The following is a 24,918-nucleotide window of genomic DNA, read 5'->3' as shown; positions in this document are numbered from 1 at the left end:
AAAATAGCTAAATAGCATGCAATTACGGGAAAAAGCGTCAGCAATGTTATAAATTAGTTGCATTTTCACTCGAGAAGGCTTTCAATTTCTTTTTTATCTTACAATAAAAATTCTAAATATAGAAAATTTGCAAAATATCAAAATATATTGTTGGTAAAGTAGGGCGCCTATAGTTTTTCATTCTTCATTCATCTCGCAGTTCTCGTTTCGGTACACAGACACAACACTACACAGTGACATAACCTCAACCTCAACGTGATTGTTTTCACGGTGTGCCCAGTAAATGGTTTTTATATTTGGACGATCATGACAAACGGATTATTATTAATGAAACATAGCTCTCGCGTTAATAATTGAAGAGCGGCTGCAGGATTTCTTTCACAAATCACGATGTCCATTCCACTTCTGCACGTTAGCCGGTCGTTGACGACCGCCGCGAGGTCCAAGCGGCGTGTCGTCGTGACCGGGATAGGGACCGTGTGCCCCTTGGGAGTCGGGACGCGAAACGCTTGGGAGGCTCTCGTCGACTCCAAGTGCGGAATCACCCGGCTCCCCGAACCGGACTACGACAAGCTACCGTGTAAAGTAGGTGAGCAATTTCTGACATTCATCGTTGCAACATGTATGTACATAATATATCCTAGAATTTACATATAAATTGTTCTATATGTAAACAGGATTTATCAACCTCGAGTATCTAATATTACAATTGCTGTTGCCCAAAACTGTGTTGTGGGAAATAATTAAATAACAATTGATTTGTATTTAACAGCTGCACCGGTGCCGAAAGGAAACTCCTCTCACGAGCTCGACATTAACTCCCACTTTACGAAGAGCGAGCTACGCACAATGTGTTCCGCCACCGCATTTGCGCTGATAGCTTCCGAGGAGGCACTCGTGGACGCGAGATGGAAACCAACCGATGAAGCTGATAAGCGCGACACTGGGGTCTCGGTAGGGATCGGCATGATAGACCTGGTGGACGTGTGCATGACGTATGAAGCTCTGAAAAAGGGATACAGCAAAGTCAGTCCGTATTTTGTGCCAAGGATATTGCCGAATATGGCAGCTGGTCAGATCAGCATCAAGTACGGCTTCCGTGGACCTAATCGTTCGGTGTCAACTGCGTGTGCGACAGGCGCGGATGCTATTGGTAATTGATCAGTGAAAACAACAGACATTGAGTCTGTTTTTTATTGTTGAACTGGCTGCACTAGTTCAGAGTTTATCTTTAGGCCTGTTCTTTTCAGTTGAACTTCTTGCACAGTTCTTTTCTCTTTTTCTCTCCATCATGAAAAGAAAAAAAAAAGGAAATTGAATCGTGCAAGAAGTTCAGCTAAAAAGAACAGGTCCCTTTTCCTTCCAATGTGGAGTAAGAAAGATAAACTCTGAACTAGTGTAGCCAGTTCGGCAATAGAAAACAGACCCTCTGATTTCTATAATGCACTCTGATTAACGCTTTTCTCATAACTGAGAGTAACGAATCGTTCCAGGCGATGCGTTCCGCTTTATTCGCGGTGGCGAGACAAGCGTGATGGTATGCGGCGGGGCGGAGGCGTGTATCAGTCCATTGGCCATCGCCGCGTTCTGCCGGTTACGCGCGCTGAGCACATCGAGAAACGATATGCCGCGAGAGGCGTCACGACCCTTCGACCGCGATCGCGATGGTTTCGTCATGGGCGAGGGCGCCGCTATATTGGTTCTGGAGGAGCTAAACCACGCGCTCGCCCGAGATGCAAACATCTACGCCGAGGTGTTGGGCTACGGTCTGTCTGGCGATGCATCGCACATAACGGCGCCCAGCGAGGACGGCACCGGTGCGCTATTGGCAATGGACCGGACATTGAAGGACGCCGGTATCGAGACCTCGGAAGTGACGCATGTAAACGCACACGCCACGTCCACGCCGCTGGGCGATGCGATCGAGGTGAAGGCAATCGAGTCGCTGATGGGCGAACACAGCAAAAATGTGACGGTAACGAGCACGAAGGGGGCGCACGGTCATCTCCTGGGTTCCGCCGGTAATCTGGAGGCTGTCTTCACGATCCTGGCAATCAAGGAGGGCGTCATACCACCTACATTGAATCTGCACAACTTGGATATGGAGACGCGTTTGCGATTTGCGCCGCATACGAAAGTTAAGTGGAACGCGACGACAACGCGTCGAACGGCCCTGAAAAACGCGTTCGGCTTCGGTGGAACGAACGCAAGCTTGTGCTTCACGCAATACGTCGACTGAGTCCGAAAAGAACCTCTTAATGTGTATTCCTATCTCTTCGGTGAGAGAATATCGTACTCACTTTTTGAAATGCTTGTAAAAGGATTTCAAGAATGAACTTTGAAAGGTGGAGATCTACGAAATTGGTGGAGAACGAAAGTTATCATTTAAGCGGGCTACACATACAGAGACATGTATCAATAAATGATATCGTGATACCATCTATTGATACATATCTTTGTGTGTGTAGCCCGCTTTAAGAAGATGAAAGAGAGTGTTTTACAATATTTTATCACATCTTCTCATAGTCTGGAAAAAATGAAGTGTATGTCCCCCTAAAGATGTGAATGTCCAAGAGGAAAAAGAGAAAAGATGTCAATTAATCAGGTTTGGAATTTACGAAAAACATAACACTAATAGAATTAATTACTAGTCATTCCTTGAAACGCATTGACTGAAGTGAAGAAATATTCAAGGAGAAACACATAGAATCCTAGGAAGCAGATGATCTATGGATCCTTTGATATTTCGGTTTAATTATTTAAAAAGGAGACGCTGCTCCTGTATGTACATATGTATGTATAAAACCAACAAGGCCTAAGAGAAGAAATTCGGTGACGAATTGAATCATACATAACTGATCACCAGTGAATAGCGGCTTAAATATTTTTAATAACTTTTATGCAACATACAATATATATATATGTTATGAGATTTACGACAATTCTTCTCATAAAGTATTTTTACAGTGCGTGTAATGGAAGTTACACAAAGAGGATATACATCGGAATAATAAAATATATGTATATATATATTATAATGGAATGCAACATTGATTTTAATATTAAGATTCCGACAATATTACATCGCATCTCTGCTTATTACAACACATTGACACGAAATCCATCATGGTCATATCGCCGCAAACAATCTTGAAAATAAAAATTTTCAAGAAAATACAATACTTTTCAAATCATTGAAAAACTTGTCTTTAACAACTTGCATTTACTGCAAAATCGGATCTGCCATATTTTCACGGCCAAGGCATGTTCATTCAAGATACCTACGTTTGCTTAAATTGCAAAAATCTATACAATCAATTTCGAAATATACATCAATATTCAAGTTGCTCCGTATACTAGTTTCATAGTACCTTGATTTGCGTTGTGTTCTGCATTTTTCTCAAAGTCGACGTTGTTGTTTAACTATCGAATATGAAACTATTTAATTCCTCGGTATTTTTTTATTAGATGCAATTTTTCTGCTCGTAAAGATAATAATAGATATTATTGTATAATATTTTTGGCTTTCTGGTATACACATATTCAGCATTTTATTCACATCAGAGGGTCGACTTCGAATGATAATAATTCCTTCAAAATACATCTATTATATTCGTGTCTCACTACTGACAGTAAATAAAAGTAAAAAAAAAGAGGGAAAAGACGGAGATATCATGTTACCATGGCTAGGAATTCTTAATGAAGAATGCTAAGTGGTGTATGATGGCTGCACAACATGGCAAAACGTTCTCTAAGCATTTGTCGGAGTTTTAGCCGCTTCTCCGTGAGTTGACATACCCTCGATTTGAATTCTAATACTTCCTCCGCTGGAATATAACTCTCCTTCTCATCGTCGTCAGAAAAATAGGAATCCTGAGGACCAAACAGTTGCTACATAAAATTTAAATTTCTTTACAGAGAAAACAAATTCTTAAATATTTAGAGTGCTTTCCAGCAATACACACAGGTGACTCTGTGTAACATAGTGTACAACCCAATGCTTTATAACTACGACACAAGTAGACACAATCGTACACAGTTAAAATGCAGTTTATGACAGTGTCGTTTTGTCTCTTCTTCTTCTTGTGAAAAAGCTATGTAAATGACTGTTCTGCACTTTAGTGTAGTAAAAAAGTTAAGCAGCGTTCCAGCTACTAGTCACAGCGTATATCTGTGTTCTGTTGCTAGAAAGCACCCTATATATCTCTATTATCTCAAATTTACCTTTAACATTTGCGTAAGTGTCGGACCTCCCCCTTGCAGTAAAGAGATGCTAGAACTGGAATGATTAAGTTTATCATGACAAGCCCCGTCACACCATTCATCGTTGCAAGCAACTTCGGAACCCTCTGGTGTGCTAGGAAGAGAAGAAGTGCTGATATTGTGCTCGGAAGAGTATCCGCAATCCTGAGACGATTGCTCGCTTAAGGAATGGTTTTTTCTCCCGGACATTTCGAAACGTTTCTTCATCTCTATCCACATGTATTTAGTTTCGTTGGGTTCCGTTATCCAAGCATCTACCAGTTCGTTAGTCACGGAATCTTTGCAGTTATCAGCATAATGCCACTGATTCTCATCGACTTTCTCACCATCCTTGGAGAGAGGAAACAAATCGAAACGTTTTAGTTTAGAAAGCTCGACACATCCACTATAGCTATACGAAATTGACAACTGTAGTTACCTTACACGACTCGCAAATATCAGATGAATCCTCCTGAGATAATTGTTTGCAAGGCGTACTATTCTGTTTCGATTGACTTGCATTAAGTTTTTTCTTTGTTTGGGAGGTTTTCACTGTAACTTCCTTTTTAATTATAACTTTCTGTGAACCTTTTTTCACAGGGAATGCTAATTCTGTCTTACTTCGTGATTGCGATATACTAGGCGTTTTCGACTTGTTTAAGCAATCCGGACATTTACACGTCGGCGGACCTTTGTTTTTTGGATCTAGGACCTGCAACTAAGATCAAAGAGAGGCGATAGTATACAGTATGCATACATATATGTATGTAAAATTAGGTCTCACACCTTATGTCGGTTGATATTCTGCGTCGTTGGCTTTGAGTCCGCACAAGTGCAAGGGGTTTCACTTTGCCTCTCATTTGAACACTATGGTAAAATATACAACTTAGTCATGCGTAGACACAAACACGTTAACTTTATTTACGTAATTTACTTTATTTCCAGTAAAGAGAAGTTAAAAATCAATAAGTTTATGAAGAAACGTCTTGCATACAAGTACAACGTACATCACAGGAGTTTTCTTTCTCCTCTGTTTCGTTGCGACGTCCCTTCTTCTTCTTGCGTTTAAGGCGTAATTTTTCACGCTTGTTCTGTTTCGCTATTTCTTCCCTCGTGAGTTCCTCATACAATAATTCCAACTGAGAGATACCTTGTTTCTTTTCGACCGCCACCTAAACAAGACAAAAATAGTAGCTTCATTGCAAAATGATCCATTGCGTGAATGTAATTTTCTAATATTACTAAACAGAGCATATTATTGTACAAAATCTGTTACCCGGAAATTTCTAGACAACGCGTCCACCGCAACAGCAGCCAATACTTTGCACACAGTCTCCTCCTCCTTCATTCGTCGATGTATTCTGTGCAATCGTTCCGCGATACATATACCTAAGCACGTAAGTACTTCTTCTTGAGCAATTTCCAGCGTTTTCGCGTGGCGCTCCCTGAAATTCGGAAATATCTCTCATTACTTCTTCCAAGACATTACATTCCGGAGAATGTATTTCTATATATTCTTGAAATATATTCTATATAATCTTGAAAATCAGTACCTTCCCATAAGCGCCCACGGTTGCGCGCGACCAAGAAGAGTAGTCATGTATTCCGTGATGGGTGGCAGATGAACGTGATGATCGGCTATGCAACGCTTAATTCCAGAATATAAAATTGCTACGTAACCTTTTTCTTTCGTAGGTTCGGGTTCTCGTGTCAGAAGAGACGATGCCAATAATACCTTGTTACGGCATTCGGCGCAAAACCTGATAATCACAATCGCGTTATTGGAAGAGTTACGGAATAATCTACGTGAAGCTACATACCTATGTTTACGTAGATAAGTATCTAAAGCTTCATCAAGCGTATCCGTCTCTATTAAAGTCAATTCCTGCCGGCATGGTAGCTCCATGCAATCCCACACTTCCCTCCAAGAGTTCCATATCGGCGGCAACCGCTGGATCTCCAAGGTATGCAGTACGCATCGCTGAGATTTTCTATTTCTTTGTTGTTTTTCCATTAAATTATTTAACCTAGTGCTGCGGAGATGGAAATAATGATAATTCTTTTACACGCCCGTCTAAGGTAACATTCTCGCGTCCTGTATATCTATACCTATGTCCGTGCAATAGTGTACAGAGCTGTTGAGGCGATTTCAAAACGTCATCTTTTATAGACAGCATACCATTGGACGTGATAACCAGTGGATCCAATGCAGGATGCCCCGACTTCATTAGATCATAGAACAATCTTTCAACACTGAACACAAAATATTTTACAATCACTTAATGATATTACCAATGATATATATTATTCTAATAAAAAATTATTTCCAATTGAATACAGTGCAATAAGGAACCAAGTGCCATTAGAAGCGCTTCTATTTTGTCCTAATACATTACGTGGACGGATTTTCTAAAAATGTGTATAACATTGTGTTTGAGAATTGTATTTGAGAAGGATTGTAGCTCAGTCATTATATTTGAGATAACGTTTGTACAGAATTTTATTTCTAATGTTTCGCGAAATTTGCTCTATCGGAAAAGTAAAATTTTGGAGTTGGTTTCTCATTGTTTTTGAACTGGATCCAATTAATCTAATAAAAGAGATAATCACCTTCTTCGGCAACCGACGCATGGTTCTGCCTCGTTCAAAATGTCAATTATATGCTTGCAAGTAACTTCGAAGGACGCTTTGATCTCCTCCGTAGTGAGCAAAGCAAATTTCTTGGTGAACTCTTCTAGTTGTTTACCGTTGATCAAGGGATTATCACAGATGGCCCCCAAGCCACTTATGTCCATAATCATCTAAAAGAACACAATGACAAATAAGTCTCACGGTAAATCGTAGTATCGAGTAACAATAAATCACATTCGGTTCGAAGACAATTCGAACTGAGAAGGTAACGTTCTCGCTCGACGCTCCGGGGCTAAGAATATTCCAAGGATAACAAAAATAATCTGCAATAATGCTACTTCTCTTGTCTTCCTTATGTAAAAAAATTGACAATCGAGTTAGAGACAATCGAATTACAGAAATAAGAAAAATGGGTCTGTTTTCTATTGCTGAACTGGCTGCACTAGTTCAGAGTTCATCTTTTCTATTTCTACTCCACATTGAAAGGAAAAAATATAAACTCTTAACTAGTGCAGCCAGCAGTTCAGCAATAGAAAACAGACCCAATGTGTCTGTGTGCGTGTATGACGCAAGTATACGACAAGAATATAATCATTGGGTTAACGGCGCGTCCGCTCCACGTTGACAATCGACTGTCACGATCGCCGATTGCTCGTGACAGTTGTGACAGACGACTCGGCGAGCTCCAGAATCGCGATTCAACGTTTTCGCTTCTTTTTTTTTCTCTCCCTCTCCTCCGACTCCCGAGTTGTATGTGTTTTTAGATTAAAGGCATCCAGTGCGGAGCACTGGACGCTCTGTTACGCGAAGCGACGACGTCGCCGTCGTCCTCGTCGCCTATTCCAGGACTCGCGCCGGTCGACGACGGTGTCGAGGAAATCGGCGTCGCGTGTGCGCGGGCGCTCGGGCGCGGGTGCGCGCGCGCGCGCGCGCTCACCGTCAAGTTCTCGTCGACGATCAGCGGCATTTGCTTGCTCGCCAGCTCCACCGGATCGTCGTCCCGCCAAACGTTCACCAGCCTCGCCATCGTCCGCCTTCCCCCGTCCAGGGTCGTCCCGTTCCCGGTGCCGCGAAATTCTTCGTCCCGAAAGGCCGTAGGCGTTTTCGCCCGTTCAGCTCGCCGGCCGCTTCCTCGCCCCTTGCTAATCGGCGGAACCGATCTGACGTGACCCTACGTGGACGACGCGACGCGTCTGGGCGGCTACGTGATGGGCTCCTGTCCGACTTACACGCCGATAAAGAGACAGTCGCGATGAGACGCGACGCCAAGCGAAATGACGGCTCTGTACCCAGGTATATCACGCACCATCTGCCATTTGCAACGTACGGAGTCGCCGTCTATCGCTCCTCTACTTCCGCCCCTCGTGCACCGCGTCCCCCTCTCTCCCCGCAGTGACGACGTCGAGACGCGTCATCGTCTCTCGCTCTCGCGTACGTTCGCATCTCTCGCGCGGCACCACGAGTCCCCGTTCTCTCCTTTCTTTCCCTCTCGTCGCTTCTTTCGTTTTTCCCTAATCACGGCTCGTCTCCACCCATCTTTGATCTTTCTCCTCGATCGTGAACGCGGCGGACGGCGATTTCTCGAAATCTCGGCGAGACTTGACGCGGAAGAACCCTCGAGAGGAGATCAACGAACGCCCCGTTTTTTTGAATGAACGCCGCGTGAATGAAAGGGGAGATCCTTCTGGATATATTTCGCATCGATCCAACAGATTTCCCCGCGAACTTCAGTAAAATGCGTGTATCCTTCGGTGCACGCGGGTAAAATCGAAAAGATATCATATCGAACTCGAAGCTTCTCAGAACTTCCGTTTTAGGCGGCAAGTATGAATCTAGGTATTACGCATGCGAGCATTTTCATCGGACATTAAATTTCTATACGCATTTTATATGATGGATAATGTGTCAATTATTAACTACATATTGCAACATTTATTGCGTTTATTAAATATTAAATATGTGAATATGTTAAATAAGTCTTATTGAAATAATATATGTACCTAATTTAAGGGTTCATAAATAATTGAAAATAGAACAAAAATGAATCTCCCATCGGCGAAGGTTTAACAGTTTTATAACTTGTAGCTGTTTTAAATTTCTTTAATATGTATTTGATTATTTAAAAAATGCATTTTTCTTTATTATTATTAAGAATAACAACCTGAGACAATAATAATAATTATATCGTCTTACAATAATAATTATTTTGTCTTTTTCTTTGCAATCTCTATAACTTTAAAATGCTTTTAAAAGACGGTTCAACGTTAAACCGACGCCATCCATAAAGTCACTGATGAAAGGTTCATCTATATTAATTCATCTACATTTTACGAAGACTAGATAAACGCAGAAAACTTTAAGCGCTCGCTGGAGCGCAGTCCCTCTCCTTGCTCCAAAAGCGTTCGAGCCTCGCGTAGACCTTCGGCTTCGTGGGATTGTAATGCAATGCCTCGCATATGCGACAGTAGTGCTTGGAGACGCTGCCGAAGTAGCCGTGCTCGTTTATCACCTGGTAGCGGTCGCGCCACTCGTGATACCTGAGGTAACGCTCGTCGTCGCGGTCCAGATATCTGAGGTAGCCGGCGAGCGCCTTCGCGTCCGCGAAATCGTCCGCGTGAAGGAAGGAGCGCGGCGGCAACAGTCGCCGGCAGTCCTGCCGCGACGCTCCCATTATTATCGGGACCGCAAACTTGCGATACGCGTTCCAGAACACCTTCTCCGTCAGGTACTCCCGGCAATTGGAGTTCTCGAGCGACAGATAGAACTTGTACGCGCCCAGGGCGGCGCAGTCCCGGTCGAAATGACCTGGACAGACGGTCCTGTTGCCGTCTAGGCATCTGCCGAGGATGTCCAGGTCGCCGCGGAGCGACGACTTGAGCGCTCTCACGTAAGACCACCGTCCGTTACGGCCGCCGCAGTTGCTGCCCATTATGGCGACCAGTTTGGTCTTGGAGGCTCTCACGACAGCGTTCCAATAATGTTCGGTCGAAAAGTTGCCTCGTATCGTTCTTCCGTAGGGAACCGGCACATCACTGTCCATTCGGTAGGACATGGACCAGTTGAACAGACCGTCGTAGCTGGACAGTCTCTGATGGCCGTGCAAAAACGTGTGGAAGGGTGACTCGTCCGTGAGAAAGATCCACCGTTGATCCGCCCGGCTTCTCGCTGGCAACTCGGACGGACTCCTCGTGAAATGCAAATGGAACACCACGGCGTCCGCTCGATGCAGATCCTTTTCGTCGTAACTCAGCATACAATTCCGTACTGAACATTGGTCCCACGGTGAAAACCTAAAACGCACGATTCTATGTAAATTCTTTGTCGATGTGTAAGTCGTCTTTTTATCGATACTATTTTCTTTGGCTGAAGGCCGATACGGTTTCCTACCGATAGAACGAATTTATCTTTATAAAATAGATTTCAAGCTAAATATGCTGTTGTATGAATAACAATAGTGCCCACTGATAAGACAAGAATAGATAAAAAGAAAAGATAAAATAGTTGATATCACGTTGAAGAGGATTTAAGTAATGGTCGAAATTAGCACTATAAATATATACGTATAAATTAAATTAGCACGTGAATATACCTATATAAATATTACATCGCATGAATATTCATGCCCTCGTACCGGCTCTCGTATTACTTTGAGTATCCTTATTTAGAGTTATACTTGTTTAAAAAAAAAGCGTTAGAGTATTTAGAATTTGCTGACTTGGTGGAAGTGAAACGTCTGATGTGTCTGCGTTCCAGGAACTGCCCGTGCTTCCAAATCAGGATCAAATAGGTTTTATTGGCGGCGTTTAATCGCGGGGGTGGACTCCCTTTCGGCGCCAATAACCATTTCCCGAGGGGAGACATACTCCCTACCTGAGGAAAACGAGTCGCAGTTTATCCAAGGGGAAAACTTATCCAGGTTTTTCCCTTATACAGTGCATAAATGAAGAATAAATAATGGAATCGACAGAATATGAAAAATGGTCAGAAAAATAAAATCGATGACTTTTGTTTAACTTAGATGTTTAATTAATGAAAGGAACGATTTTTTAATGCAAGAGAAGTATTTCGAAAAAAATTTCGCGAACGTGCGCCACGTCTATTTAACCGTCACTACTCGGATTGTCTTGCTCACTATAGCGTGTCTCAATTAACGACTCTGCTCGATCGGCGTCCACTCGAACCTTGAGTTCGATCGAATGTCCACCAAAACAATTAATACGGACACGTCTCGAAAGTATAATAACGGTTAATGTAACACGCGTTCCTACAATAATCGCACGTTTTATTTAAATTTCCCGTGGCGAATAAAATTTATATCATTGTCGACCCTTTTTGCGCAATTCTATTCTATATCGACGTAGATTCAAGATTCCACATAGTGCTTTATGACGTACTTTTTTACATAATGTTCCAAAGATTTGTGGTAATGCGAGTTACAATTAGCAAATTCAGTATACCTATATAATTTTGGTAAAAAGCTTCAAACAATAGAAATTGATCGTTATCGTTAATCTATTTCTCGTAATTTAAGACGGAACATTCGGCATTAATTTGGTCCGAAAAGGATAAACGACTGAATACAAGGTGATGCGACATTTTACCTGCTCGTCGGTGAAGCCTCTCCCCAGGAGGTGCGCATCCAAATGTACCGTCCTTGCGAACTGCTGTTGCGCCTTGAGTAGTCCAGGAGCAAAAACGGATTTCCTATTTTCTTCTTTTTCCTCTCTTATGGACATCTGTTCTTTCCGCGATGCGGAAGGCCTTTTGTCGGCGGCAAGAAAACCCGAGGACAGTAACAGCATGCAGAAAATCGCAGTCACCGTACCGGTGAACAGGATAAACGTGAGCCGCGGTAAGTTGCGCATAATGCTCGCCGCCGTTCATTCTATCCTGGAGTGTGCGTTAAGCAACTACTGATCGGGACAGATTGAATTCTTATCGGCGCCTATCTGATGCTGCTCTTCTTCGTAATGTCTCCGTACGAAGATATATCGCGAAGGTCGTGCCTCGAACAGGACGAAAGTACCTGGTGATCCGTTGCGTATATGGTGGCAATTTTTAAAATTTTGCCAAGCTTGATTTTTAAATGACCTGAAACAGTTCGTACATTCAGAAATAGAAACTAAGAAACATAAGACTGTTTCTTTAAATTGCATTATTGGTTTTTGCTGAGGAAAAGAAATTAAGGAAGAGCCGAGATACTGTTTCTTTGGACGAAGTTGGACATTATTGTTCCTCATCATATTTCAGCAGATAGAAACACTCTCCATCTTGAACTTCTTTCTTAATTTTTTTCCCTAAATATCGCTATCTATCACAAAATGCGAAGTTATTATTCAATCTAATTAAACAGATTCTTTGGGAAATCACATATTCGTGCAGTGTTTACAAATTTTATCCCAAAGCAGAAAAAACTCTCCGCGTTGCGTCTCACTAATTTTCCACAATTAATAAACCGTATGTCGTGAACTCCATTAAATTGATTTTACAACAAACAACAATGAAACAAGAGTTGCGCGAAATAGAGTTGCAGTCGCGCGCGTTGAAATAAACAAAACACGTCAATTTATTAATAACGAGAACCAATCGCACCAGATAGATCACAACCGATAGATCACAATCTCCAAACTGGGACGCGATGGGACAGACCACTTAATGCCGTGTCGGCGAAGAGCGAAATGACGCGATGATAGAAAGCACGAGGAAAGTTGCGGGTGCATGACTCCCGGTGCAACAAGGATACACGCTGGCGCGCGACTGACCGTTGATCCCGATTGTCTTGGTTAGCCAAGCGTGACCACCGTCCTCCAGCCTCTAGACGTCATTCACCGTCGCCCGGGCCTGCCGGTGCTACCGTAGATCAGCCGGTGCTACAAACAAGATTTGTAGGCTCAAACGTCAAACATATATGTGTGTGCGCTGCTTATCGATCGTGATAAAGCGCTCGAACCGATCGAATGTGCGTTTCCTGACAGCGTTGAACCGGAGGAAGCGATTCAGAAAGCTGACAGAAAGCGGGACGAAAGTCTGGAAAACAGGTCTTGGCTGGTTTGAGTCCAATAAAATGATCTTAATTTAATAGATAAAAACTTTTATATTTCTGATTATCTGACAGACTGAATATACTATTTAATCACTCCGATTGGAGCAAACACGTTAAGTTTGCCAAATAAATTATTATCTTCTCTTCTTTCTTCGCCCGAATCCTTAGATGATTTTTCAGTCCGCTTTCTTCTCTTTTTAGGTTCTGATTTATTAGATTTTTAGACATAATGTTAATTACTTTCACCGATCACCTAAGACCTAAACTATGCGCGTGATAACACAGGAGTAGAAGAAAAAATTATTGTAATTAATATATTACTATAATTAATTATATTAACTGAAATTGATGTTTAATTATTTATTTAATTCTGCTGATGCGAGCTGGAAGACAGAGTTCGAGCTCCGTGGTCCGCAAACTTCACTGTCTCGCGTAGGTATCTCACTGAGAGTTAATTATTTTTCATTCGTAACACTCGGTCGGTTTAATTAGCTCTGTCATAATATTATAATCTTGCGACATATTTATTCCACCGCGCGACATCGAGTGTCTTACGCCTGGTGATTATTGTGCGATTATGAAGCTATCAACGTACGTATGCTACATGCTATGCTTTCCTCCCGCTAGGGCTGCGTCGCTCCTCGAATGCGGTTTAAGTATCCCGACGAATGCGCGTTATGATAAAGATCTCAAAATCTTGGGTACTTTTACAACTCGTGCGTTCGCGTAAAAGAGTCACGGCGGTCTCGCGCTGCACGCGATAATGTTGATATTAGGTATGGAAGTGATACTTGACGCTATACCTATTTACTATTAGATACTTTCGTGATCTCGACTGTGATGTTTATGAAATTCAGACTATTAATATATCGATATTTATCTTTATTTCATATAGTTCTTTGGACCTCGACTTTATTCTCATTAAACAATCGTTCTTCTTGAAGAAAATCCATGTAATTTAACGTTCAGTAAACTATTATATTCTTAAATATATCATATTTAAAGATAAATGAAGTAAGAATAAAGATAAATGAGGTAAGTCATTTATCTTTGTGATATCGAGCTATGTAATGGCAATTCTTGCTTAGTATTTATGCTACCAATTTACCATCGTATTACACCATGCATAATCTTGCCGTCAGTTTTTCGCCGTCTAGCTGTTTGCTGTTTGATCATGCCAGCAAATCTTATTTTTTTATTGTGTTTTTTTCCATAAATAAATAATTTATTTTTATTGTAAAAAAAACAGCTGACTTTCCAGTTGTGTACTTGGAGATCGATGAAGAAATCGCCCCACTAATTGTAAGAGACAACATTTGTCATTCTACGATAATTCTATGCATAATATACTAGATTTACAACCTACAATATCTCAAATCTCCGTGTGCATATGTTTTTTCGGTACCTTCCCAGTGCATACGTATGGATCTGTCATGTTCGACGCTATTTTCGAGCAGAAGATTGAGGCTGTCGAGTCGGTGCAACAGCTGTGCTTTGGCGTCCAATTTGATGTCCGTCGCTGCGCCGTTGCATAGTCTCAAGAAAAAAGTATACACAGAACTTCGAGGAGCAGGAGACGTACACCACCATTCGCCGCCATCTTAAAGTATTTTAAAAAATCTGAAAAAATTCACAAAACATCTATCTACATTGTAGTTGACGACTTTATAGTCATCTTGATAAACATTGTTTATTTAATATTTTCTGGCAGGCTTGCAAGTTTCACAGTTACGAGTAGATACAATTTTGGTTAGGACGACGTAGACCCACATATGCACACGGAGGATTAATATCTAGGATTAGGCTTGTTATCACAGTTAGATATTAATCAATCTCTCCTTTTCCATCATACGCCTTCTAAATTCCATCTGTTTTTCCATTTGTTTCTTCTTTCTCTCCATAGCATTTCGCTTCTAGAATTTCTAGATAATACTGCAGAGGATTAAGACAGTCAGGGTTTAAAAATAAAACACATTCTTGCGCAGGAATAATTTAACGACTAATAAATTTTCAATGTTACCTGGTTTCGATTTTTATTCACTTATAAAATTTGTTTTATTTGGCGAGGGCTCAACAAATCTTGGAACTCTGAACCTTTACAGATGACAATGGATTATAGTCTCAGTAATTGTATCGTTGTTCACGATGGATACCAGAGTAGGATCTAAGTACAGGTGACCTTCGAATAACATACTTCGATACTTGAATTGCACGCGTCTCGAACAGCAGAGTAAAAAATAATTTATTTACACTATCTCTTCGATTAACGTTTATATTATAAGACTAAAAATATGTAATAACATTAGGCTATTTTTTAAAGTCTTTTTTAAATAATCCCTTAAAACCAAATGCCCAATTTCATATAGATCTGGCGTCTTGAACTGCACAGTTTTCAACAACACGAAACCAATTAATCGTATTATTTGAGAGTTATCTATAATATATATAATATATATAATCAAATATTGCTTATGCATTAAGTTTCATTATAACGAAGAAGTTGAGAACGATTTAAAAATAGACAACATTTATAATAAAACTGTAAAAACTCAATTTTCAAAAATTTGTAATTTCTATAAGTTCTTAAACCTATTTAGAATTACAGTAAGTTTTCTTTAAAATCAATTTCTTTAAAATATGCTTAACACACTTCATTTATATTGTAAAGTGTAAACAAACATATATCATATAAAATCATTAAAAGAAAAGGCAGATTCTTCTAAAGTATTGAACAATTAAGAGAAAAATTAAACAAAATATTTTAAGGAAAGCTTTTTTTGAAAATTGTCCACAGCTAGGTTAGACTCATACTTCTGTTCCTATTTCCTACAAATCTGTAATTAATAGATCTGAATTTTTATTTAAAGCAAGTTTATTAATAGAAACAAATCGAAGTGGTAAATACTCGTTAACATGCCTCACATCAAATACTTTAAAACGTCCGTTATCATTGATTTCCCAACCACACTGCAGAACCAAATGTGTTACCCGAAACACATTTGATTTTTCTGAAATCTGCTTATTCAATGATTATGCCACATCTCTTTGCACGTCGTCAGTTTGTTCAGGACTAATCTGTCTCTGCAGCTGTTGCAGCTCTCTTTCAAATTGTTCTCCAAAGGACATGAGAATTCTTTTCAAGGCATTTACAGCAGAACCCTGCGCAAACAAAAAGCCCCAATAGTTTAATTAAAATATAAAATACACTGTTTATTTTTTCAAGTGATTGACGCATACTATTTTGGCATTAAGTATTGCCAAGCCTCGTGTAGGTTCCTTTGTGATGCAATAACCAACATCCACGTGAAAATTTTCATTCTTAAGCTGGACCTTAACATAACTAACGCAACCAGCAACGTATTTATTTCGAGCATTTATCTCATCGTGAATTATATCGTCGAAATCTTCATCGTCGGAATCTACTTCGACATCGACATCTGCAACAAATTCGTGAGTTTATTTTTGTAGACCTGACTATTAACATTTATGAGAATTTATTCAGCTAATGACAGATATACCTAATATTTGTTTGACAACAGTATGACTCCACTTGCCCTCTCCAAAAACCCTATTGGCCGCTGAAATTAAATCAGGAAATCCTGCTACTAAATCCATCGGTTCTGTGGTAGCAACCGTGTTAACTGAAATTATTAAAAAATTTCCTATTTAAGAAATGTAAAAAGAAGTCACCGAGTGCACGCCAGTATAAAAAACTATTATACATATATTAAAAAACCGTTGTACAAAATTGTTTTAGTACATTCAATCAAAACATAAAACAATTATACATTGCAACATAAATGATGTTAATTTCCATAAGAAGAACGTTTAAATAAATAATAAAGGCTGTTCACAACATTTCATAATTTTAAAATGTTAAAATCGTTCTTTGCTCCCTCGCACACGTTCCCTCGTTTCGCTCCTTCGTTTACACCATAAACTTATATAATAGAGCATGTCCATTGGAAAGCTGAAGCCAAGAACGAAGGACAGAAATATGTTAACCGATGCATTTTCTACGAGAAGGAGATGTAGGGAAAACAGAAAAGAGAGAGGAAACATAGTGAGGGAAAGAAAGGAATCAGACTTATAATTCCACTCTTTCTTTCACTTGTTCCCTCTCATTCTTTTGTTTCCCCTACATCGCTCTCTCCTAGTCCTAGAGTGTGACAGAGAAAGCGTCTCGGTTAACATCAGTTACAGAGATGTTGACATAGAGATGCTGGTGATAGTCAACAATTTCTTTCAATGCAGCGCCAGAGAGAAAACGCGCTTGCATTGTGTTGGAAAAGCGAAAGAAACATTTTCTTAGGAGACAATGTATCTTAATGTAAAATTTATACATTTTAGACTTTGCATCGTAATATATAAAAATCTCTGCTCGTAGGACACGTAGATGAAAAATGAAAACACCTTTATTATATAATTCAAACCGACACTATCAATTAAGCTGAAAACTTAATGAGTTCAGCCGTTACTGAAATTCAATAATCTAAGGGTCTCTCAACTCGGCTTGCGTATAGATACAAAGTCAGTGTCTCGCTGCGCTTACATTTGGCGCGAGACACTATCGCGTTTCAAAATTCGATTTTTCTGAAATCTGATTATCCAATGACTGCACCACACCTCTTTGTATATAGTTACCTTGTTCAGAACTAATATGTCTTCGTAGCTGTTGCAGCTCTCTTTCCACTTTGTCTCCGAACGACAAGAGAACTCTAAATAAAGCGTTTATAGCAGAGCCCTGTGCAAACAAAAATGTCTTAATCATTCAGCCAAACTATAAAATGCACTGCTTATTCTTCCCAAGTGACTGACGCATACAATTCTGGCGTTATGTATCGACAAGCTTCTTGTAGATTCCTTTGCGTTGAAATAACCAACATCCTCGTGAAAGTTTCCATCCTCAAGCTGGATCTTAACGTAACTGACGCAGCCAGCGCAGTATTTATTTCGAGCATTTATCTCAAGGTCAATTACATCGTCGAAATCTACGTCGTCGAAATCTACATCGTTGAAATATGTAAAAATTTGGGAGCTTATTTTTATGCACCTGACTATTAACACTTATAAGAATTTATGCAGTTGATGACAGATATACCTAAAAGTTGGTGGACTACAGTATGATTCCACTTGCCCTCTCCAAAAACTTTATTGGCCACTGAGATTAAATCATGAAAATTTATTGCTAAATCCATCGGTTCTGCGGCAGCGAACGTGTTGACTGAAACATTTAATTTTTCTGAATTCTGCTTACCCAATAACTGTATCACATCTCTTTGTATTATAGTTACCTTGTTCAGAACCAATCTGTCTTCGTAGTTGTTGCAGCTCTCTTTCCACTTTGTCTCCAAACGACTGAAGAACTCTTTTTAAGGCATTTACAGCAGAACCCTGCACAAATTAAATGTCTTAAACGTTCAACCAAAATATAAAATGCACTGCTTATTGTTTTCAAGTAACGCATACAATTCTGGCGTTTTGTAACGACAAGCCTTCTGTTAATGCCTCTGCGTTGAAATAACCAACATCTTCGTGAAAGTTTCCACTCTCAAGCTGGACCTTAACAAAACTGACGCAGCCAGTACGATATGGAGCATTTAAAGTAGGGTAATTCGTGTCCTTGAAATCTATAAATTTGCAAGCTTATTTTTATAGATCTGACTATACACACTTATGATAATTTCTTCAGCTAATGACAGATGTACCTAAGGTTTGGCTGACCACAGTATGATTCCACTTGCCCTCTCCAAAAACTTTGTTGGCCGCTGAGATTAAATCAAGAAAATTCGTTGCTAAATCCATCGGTTCTGCGGTACCAAACATGTTAACTAAAACTTTCAATTTTTCTGAAATCTGCTTACCCAATGACTGTACCACATCTCTTTGTATATAGTTACCTTGTTCAGAATTAATATGTCTTCGTAGCTGTTGCAGCTCTCTTTCCACTTTGTCTCCAAATGATAGAAGAACTCTTTTTAAGGCATTTACAGCAGAACCCTGCGCAAATAAAAATCTCTTAATTGTTCAACCAAAATATAAAACACACTACTTATTTTTTTTAAGTGACTGACACATACAATTCTGGCGTTATGTATCGACAAGCTTCTTGTAGATTCCTTTGCGTTGAAATAACCAACATCCTCGTGAAAGTTTCCATTCTCAAGCTGGACCTTAACAAAACTGACGCAGCCAGTACGATATGGAGCATTTAAAGTATGGTAATACGTGTCCTTGAAATCTATAAATTCGCAAGCTTATTTTTATAGATCTGACTATACACACTTATGATAATTTCTTCAGCTAATGACAGATGTACCTAAGGTTTGGCTGACCACAGTATGATTCCACTTTCCCTCTCCAAAAACTTTATTAGCCACAGAGATTAAGTCACGAAAATCCGCTGCTAAATCCATCGGTTTTGCGGTAGCAAACATGTTGACTAAAGCACTGGATTTTTCTGAAATCTGCTTACCCAATGACTGTATCACATCTCTTTGCACATTGTTACCTTGTTCAGAACCAATCTGTCTTCGTAGTTGTTTCAGCTCTCTTTGCACTTTGTCTCCAAACGACAGAAGAACTCTAAATAAAGCATTTATAGCAGAGCCCTGTGCAAACAAAAATCTCTTAATTGTTCAACCAAAATATAAAACACACTACTTATTGTTTTCAAGTGACAGACGCATACAATTCTGGCATTTTGTATCGACAAGCTCTTTATGGATTCCTCTGCATTGTAATAACCAACATCCTCGTGAAAGTTTCCATTCTCAAGCTGGACCTTAACAAAACTGACGCAGCCAGTACGATATGGAGCATTTAAAGTAGGGTAATTCGTGTCCTTGAAATCTATAAATTCGCAAGCTTATTTTTATAGATCTGACTATACACACTTATGATAATTTCTTCAGCTAATGACAGATGTACCTAAGGTTTGGCTGATCACAGTATGATTCCACTTTCCCTCTCCAAAAACTTTATTAGCCACAGAGATTAAGTCACGAAAATCCGCTGCTAAATCCATCGGTTTTGCGGTAGCAAACATGTTGACTAAAGCACTGGATTTTTCTGAAATCTGCTCACCCAATGACTGTACCACATCTCTTTGTATATAGTTACCTTGTTCAGCACTAATCTGTCTTCGGAGCTGTTGCAGCTCTCTTTCTACTTTGTCTCCAAACGACAGAAGAACTCTTTTTAAGGCATTTACAGCCGAACCCTGCGCAAACAAAAATGCTTAATTGTTCAACCAAAATATAAAATACACTTTGCTTATTCTTCTCAAATAACAGACGCATACAATTCTGGCGTTTTGTATTGACAAGCCTTTTGTAAATTCTTCTGCGTTGTAATAACCAACATCCTCGTGAAAGTTTCCGTTCTCAAGCTGGATCTTAACAAAACTGACGCAGCCAGTACGATATACACGTAGAGGACCGAAATTTAGGTCATCATCGAAATCTATAATAAATACGCGAGCTTATTTTTATAGACCTACTAACACTTATGAGAATTTCTTCAACTAACGACAGATTTACTTAGAGTTTGTCTGACCACAGTATAATTCCACTTGCCCTCTCCAAAAACTTTATTGGCCGCTGAGATTGAATCAGGGAAATCCACTGCTAAATTTGGTTCTGTGGTACCGAACGTGTTGTCTGAAACACTTGATTTTTCTGAAATCTGCTTACCTAGTGACTGTAACACATCTCTTTGTAGTTACCTTGTTCAAAACTAATCTGTCTTCGTAGCTGTTGCAGCTCTCTTTCCACTTTGTCTCCAAACGACAGAAGAACTCTTTTTAAGGCATTTACAGTAGAACCCTGCGCAAACAAAAATGTCTTAATTGTTCAACCAAAATATAAAATACATTCTACTTATTCTTTCCAAATGATTGACGAATACAATTCTGGCGTTGTATATCGACAAGCCTCTTGTAAAATCCTCTGCGGTGAAATAACCAACATCTTCGTAAAAGTTTCCATTCTCAAGCTGGACCTTAACAGAACTGACGCAGCCAGCGAGGTATTTAGCTCCAGCATTTATAGTAGCGTTATTTCTAACATCGGAAGCTGTAACAAATTCATGAGCTTATATTTTTCTGATTATTCACACTTATAAAGATTATTCAGCTAATGACAGATGTACTTAAGGTTTGGCTGACTACAGTATAATTCCATTTTCCCTCTCCAAAAACTGTATTGGCCGCTGAGATTAAATTGCGACGTTCTGCTGACACTGAGATTACATCACGACGTTCCACTGCTGAACAACAGGGTACTGCCTTCTCGAATTTGTGCACATTCTCCGCCATTACTTGTTTTGCAGCGGACTGAAACTACTGAAAGGCGAAATCATCCATATCTTTATATAAGATTTACTTTTGTATGAGTTAAATTATAGAGATTACTTTCTGTTTTACGCTAAAAAACCACAAAAGCCAAAATCTGTGACATTACACACGATTTTGATACACGAAAAAAATATTCATGCCAAAAACGAATCAACCGATTGCGGTTGAAAGATCTCCATAAAGAGAATGCCATCCTGAAACCTGAAGGCTCGAAAGAAATAATTCAGCAGTCAAAAATCGACTACTCTTGTTCTTAATACGCTGAATCATGATATAAATATTACATTATGCACTAAACGTGGCAACATGGCATTCTTTTACGTAAATGTATCTGAATCACGCATTTATTAAATTCAATATCGTTCAATTGCACCTTTTTTAGATGTTTGTAACAATTGTAATGTAATGAGGAATATATTTGACGCAATATCGTCGATGCTTAAAATTAGAAATAGATAAAAAGGAAGTTAAACTCAGATTAAAATTTGTCTATATTGGTAAAAATGGACTTAAGATACTTAAAAGTCTATTCTGTAAACGTTAACGATAGCGTTACGTGCTTTGCGCAGCTTTTCTGTGGTATATATCTGCGCAAACCACCTAATGATGTTAACGTTTACAGGAATAAACCCCTTAGTTTTGCTCCAGAGTCTAAACTAAGGCGATTTATAATTCTATTATCTAATAATTCAATATTCCACAAGTTTTCACGAAATGATATATTTCAATATGTTTTAAAACGCAAATGAAAAACGAGCACATATATCTAACATCTCATATCTTTATAATCGCAATAATTTATACTTCGCAACTGAATATTCCACTTTTAAAAAAGGCGTGTTAACTGAGTGAATTTCGTTTGTATCGAAAAATTGAAGCCTCTTTTCCGCGATGCCGATTGGTTATCTCGATGCGTTGTGCGAGTTATTTGCAGCTGTCATTGTATATTTTGACAGTTGTGTGTATCAAGGGTTAATAGTGTAATAGTAATAGCATAATGTTAAAGCTAAATGGCGCGCGCGAAGCGCGCGCGCCTGTAATGTCTAGTATTAACAATTCTGCATATGAATAAAAAAAGACGCTATCACGAAGAACTTTCTGCTCCTTACTTTACTTTTCACGTGTAACCAACGTTGTAACTTCTTTTTCTTCTTCTAGTTATTGGCACAGCTATTTCCCTTTCGATTCGCATCGGCCATTATTCAATTCGTCTATGAAACTGCGTAGTATGGTAGAAACTGGTGCGATTAAATTGTTCTTCAAACTCGGGAATGTGTATATGTTGTGTGCGTGCGTATAAATGTGTGTGTATGTCCGCGGTGTCGGGAACTCGGGTTGATGCCGTAAGTTCGTTAAGCCCAAGAAACTGCGCGGATCACTTCCCCCTGCGGCCACGTTGTAACTTGACAACCATCATCGCCGGGATCGAACGTAAATATGACGAACAGGGGGTCGATGGTCGATCACGTAATTTTTCCTCTAGGACGGAAACGTGAACAGTTTCACGTAACTATCTCTTTCTATTGGTGTTGAATAGAAAGAGATAGTCACATGAAACTTTTCACTTTTCACGTTTTCGTTCTAGGGGAAAAGATACATGGGGATCGATCATCTAGAGGCCTGTTAGTTTTAGCTGAACTTCTTGCACGGCTCGTCTTTCCTCTTTTTCTTTTCACGTTAGAGGGAAAAAGAGAAAATATGAACCGTGCAAGAAGTTCACCTAAAACGAACAGGCCTTAGGACGGAAACGTGAGATGTGAAAATGTTTCATATAATTATCTCTTTCTATTGGTGTTGATTAGAAAAAGATAGTCACGTGAAAGTTTTCACTTTTCACGTTTCCGCCCTAGGGAAAAAGATACATAGGCTGCGGTCCACTTGACGCTACAAATGCTTTGGAGCGTTTTTCTTCTCCTTCTTTCTTCATTGAAAGAAAAGAGAAGAGGAATGCTTCGAAGCATTTGTAGCGTCAAGTGGACCGCAGCCATGATCGACCTCTAGGACCACGTGTTAAACGTCGATCTCAGTCGATCCCAAGAATTCACCGCACCGCCATATTTACCTTGTAATTCTCCGCATGAGCTCGAGTCGACTATTTGCAAGATCTACGCGACCTAAAATTTCTAGTTGATCTAGCTGAGTTAGCTCGAGACACATGAGCGTTTAAAATCGAAAAACGGTGTACCTATGGCTCGTGTACAAACAGCTTACGGATAGTCTTAAACAGTGCATAAATATGAAGAATAAATAATGGAGTCGACAGAATGTAAACTGGTCAGAAAAATAAAATCGATGACTTTTGTTTAAATTAGATGTTTAATTAATGAAAGGAACGATTTATTATCCATGTGTTCCGATATTCACTGCCAGTACTGAAAATCTATAGTTTGCGTCACGTATACTATAGATTTTCAGTACTGGCAGTGAATATTGGAACACAAATTCAAACACAAATACAAGAGAAATATTTCGGTAAAAATCTCGCGAATGTGTGCTACGTTTATTTAGGCTGCGGTCCACTTGACGCTACAAATGCTTCGAAGCATTCCTCTTCTCTTTTCTTTCAATGAAGAAAGAAGGAGAAGAAGGACGCTCCAAAGCATTTTTAGCGTCAAGTGGACCGCAGCCTTAATGATTATATACTGTTCAGATTGTCTTGCTCATTATAGCGCGTTTTATTTTACGACTCTGCTCGATCGCGGTTTTTCGTCCACTCGAACTTTGAGTTCGACCGAATGTCCACCAAAACAATTAATACGGACACGTCTCGAAAGTATAATGGTTAAAGAAACACGTGTTCCTGCAATAATCACACGTTTTATTTAAATTTCCCGTGGCGAATAAGATTTATATCATTTTCGACCCTTTTTGGCGCAAATTCTATATATCGAGGTAGATTCCATGTAGTGCTTTGCGACGTACTTTTTCACAGAATCTCCCAAAGATTTGTGATAATGCGAGTTACAATTAGCAAATTTAGCATATCTGATGTATAATTTTTATAAAATGCCTCGAACAATAGAAATCGATCGTTATCGTTAATACTTTCTCGTAATTTGAAACAAGGAAAACTAAGACATTATTTTGGCCCGAAAAGGATAAAGGACTGAATACAAGGTGGTGCGACATTTTACCTGTTTGTCGGTGAACCCTCTCCCCAGGAGGTGCGCATCCAAATATACTATTCTTGAGAACTGCTGCTGCGCGTTAAATAGTCCAGCAGCAAAAATGGATTTTCTATTTTCTTCCTTTTCCTCTCTTATGGACACTTGTTCTTTCCGCGATGCGGAAGGCCTTTTGTCGGCGCTAAGAAAACCCGAGGATAGTAACAGTATCCAGAAAATCGCAAGCACCGTACCGGTGAACAAGACAAACGCGAGCCGCGGTGAGTTGCGCATAATGCTCGCCGCCGTTCGTTCTATCCTGCACTGAGAAAAAAAGTTTATTAATCCCAAAAAATATTTAGTCCGATACGTTCAACTAAACATTTTAGTTAGTTAACTAAACATTAGTTGAATTAATTAATTCTTGATTAAAGAAACTAAATAAATTGTTGAAACAACTAATGTTTAGTTAACTAACTAAAATGTTTAGTTGAACGTATCGGACTAAATATTTTTTGGAATTAACCATTTTTTTCTCAGTA

The 24,918-nt window shown here is 39.6% G+C and overlaps 4 protein-coding genes and 1 long non-coding RNA gene across 9 annotated transcripts; 2 read left to right on the top strand and 3 right to left on the bottom strand.

Moving 5' to 3' along the window:
* Position 1: 1 nt before the first annotated feature.
* LOC139771357 (3-oxoacyl-[acyl-carrier-protein] synthase, mitochondrial) lies at positions 2-3,038 on the top strand. Its single transcript, XM_071704076.1, has 3 exons — positions 2-589; positions 773-1,153; positions 1,494-3,038. Exons 1-3 carry the CDS (start codon positions 391-393, stop codon positions 2,237-2,239), a joined length of 1,326 nt encoding a protein of 441 aa, XP_071560177.1. The 5' UTR covers positions 2-390; the 3' UTR covers positions 2,240-3,038.
* On the bottom strand, positions 2,871-8,409 carry LOC139771354 (gametogenetin-binding protein 2-like). Of its 3 annotated transcripts, none has more exons than XM_071704069.1 (12): positions 7,811-8,409; positions 6,853-7,043; positions 6,352-6,495; positions 6,063-6,275; positions 5,796-6,002; positions 5,519-5,687; positions 5,250-5,414; positions 5,029-5,109; positions 4,682-4,960; positions 4,225-4,593; positions 3,682-3,873; positions 2,871-3,591 (listed from the first exon to the last, which is right to left on the bottom strand). In XM_071704069.1, the coding sequence occupies exons 1-11, from the start codon at positions 7,898-7,900 to the stop codon at positions 3,697-3,699; spliced, it is 2,085 nt and encodes a 694-aa protein (XP_071560170.1). In that variant the 5' UTR covers positions 7,901-8,409; the 3' UTR covers positions 2,871-3,591; positions 3,682-3,696. The 3 variants fall into 3 exon arrangements, with proteins under 3 accessions (XP_071560170.1, XP_071560171.1, XP_071560172.1); XM_071704070.1 differs by having other exon boundaries at positions 2,871-3,479; XM_071704071.1 differs by lacking the exon at positions 7,811-8,409 and adding an exon at positions 7,416-7,726 and having other exon boundaries at positions 2,871-3,873.
* A 391-nt stretch (positions 8,410-8,800) lies between these two features.
* Positions 8,801-13,317, bottom strand: LOC139771356 (alpha-(1,3)-fucosyltransferase 7). The gene is made up of 4 exons (XM_071704075.1): positions 12,636-13,317; positions 11,475-11,964; positions 10,589-10,743; positions 8,801-10,163 (listed from the first exon to the last, which is right to left on the bottom strand). The coding sequence occupies exons 2-4, from the start codon at positions 11,736-11,738 to the stop codon at positions 9,230-9,232; spliced, it is 1,353 nt and encodes a 450-aa protein (XP_071560176.1). The 5' UTR covers positions 11,739-11,964; positions 12,636-13,317; the 3' UTR covers positions 8,801-9,229.
* On the top strand, positions 10,086-10,886 carry LOC139771359 (uncharacterized). The gene is made up of 2 exons (XR_011717900.1): positions 10,086-10,201; positions 10,627-10,886. It is a non-coding gene; the product is annotated as an uncharacterized lncRNA (long non-coding RNA).
* A 612-nt stretch (positions 13,318-13,929) lies between the features above and the next one.
* Positions 13,930-22,749, bottom strand: LOC139771350 (uncharacterized). Of its 3 annotated transcripts, none has more exons than XM_071704061.1 (21): positions 22,382-22,749; positions 21,068-21,260; positions 20,825-20,991; positions 20,643-20,742; positions 20,458-20,577; positions 20,220-20,380; positions 19,847-20,138; positions 19,608-19,768; positions 19,236-19,527; positions 18,997-19,157; positions 18,817-18,916; positions 18,625-18,726; positions 18,386-18,546; positions 18,211-18,310; positions 18,018-18,140; positions 17,741-17,922; positions 17,561-17,660; positions 16,435-16,557; positions 16,154-16,353; positions 14,937-16,075; positions 13,930-14,848 (listed from the first exon to the last, which is right to left on the bottom strand). In XM_071704061.1, the coding sequence occupies exons 2-20, from the start codon at positions 21,231-21,233 to the stop codon at positions 15,947-15,949; spliced, it is 2,940 nt and encodes a 979-aa protein (XP_071560162.1). In that variant the 5' UTR covers positions 21,234-21,260; positions 22,382-22,749; the 3' UTR covers positions 13,930-14,848; positions 14,937-15,946. The 3 variants fall into 3 exon arrangements, with proteins under 3 accessions (XP_071560162.1, XP_071560159.1, XP_071560161.1); XM_071704058.1 differs by having other exon boundaries at positions 13,931-14,848; positions 18,625-18,747; XM_071704060.1 differs by lacking the exon at positions 13,930-14,848 and having other exon boundaries at positions 14,933-16,075; positions 18,625-18,747.
* Positions 22,750-24,918: the final 2,169 nt, after the last annotated feature.

The sequence above is a fragment of the Temnothorax nylanderi genome, unplaced genomic scaffold, assembly GCF_030848795.1.
Source record: "Temnothorax nylanderi isolate EJ_2023f unplaced genomic scaffold, tnyl_v1.0 TNYL_tig0039_pilon, whole genome shotgun sequence".
NCBI lineage: Eukaryota > Metazoa > Arthropoda > Insecta > Hymenoptera > Formicidae > Temnothorax > Temnothorax nylanderi.
This window is presented reverse-complemented; position numbering and strand designations above follow the sequence as displayed.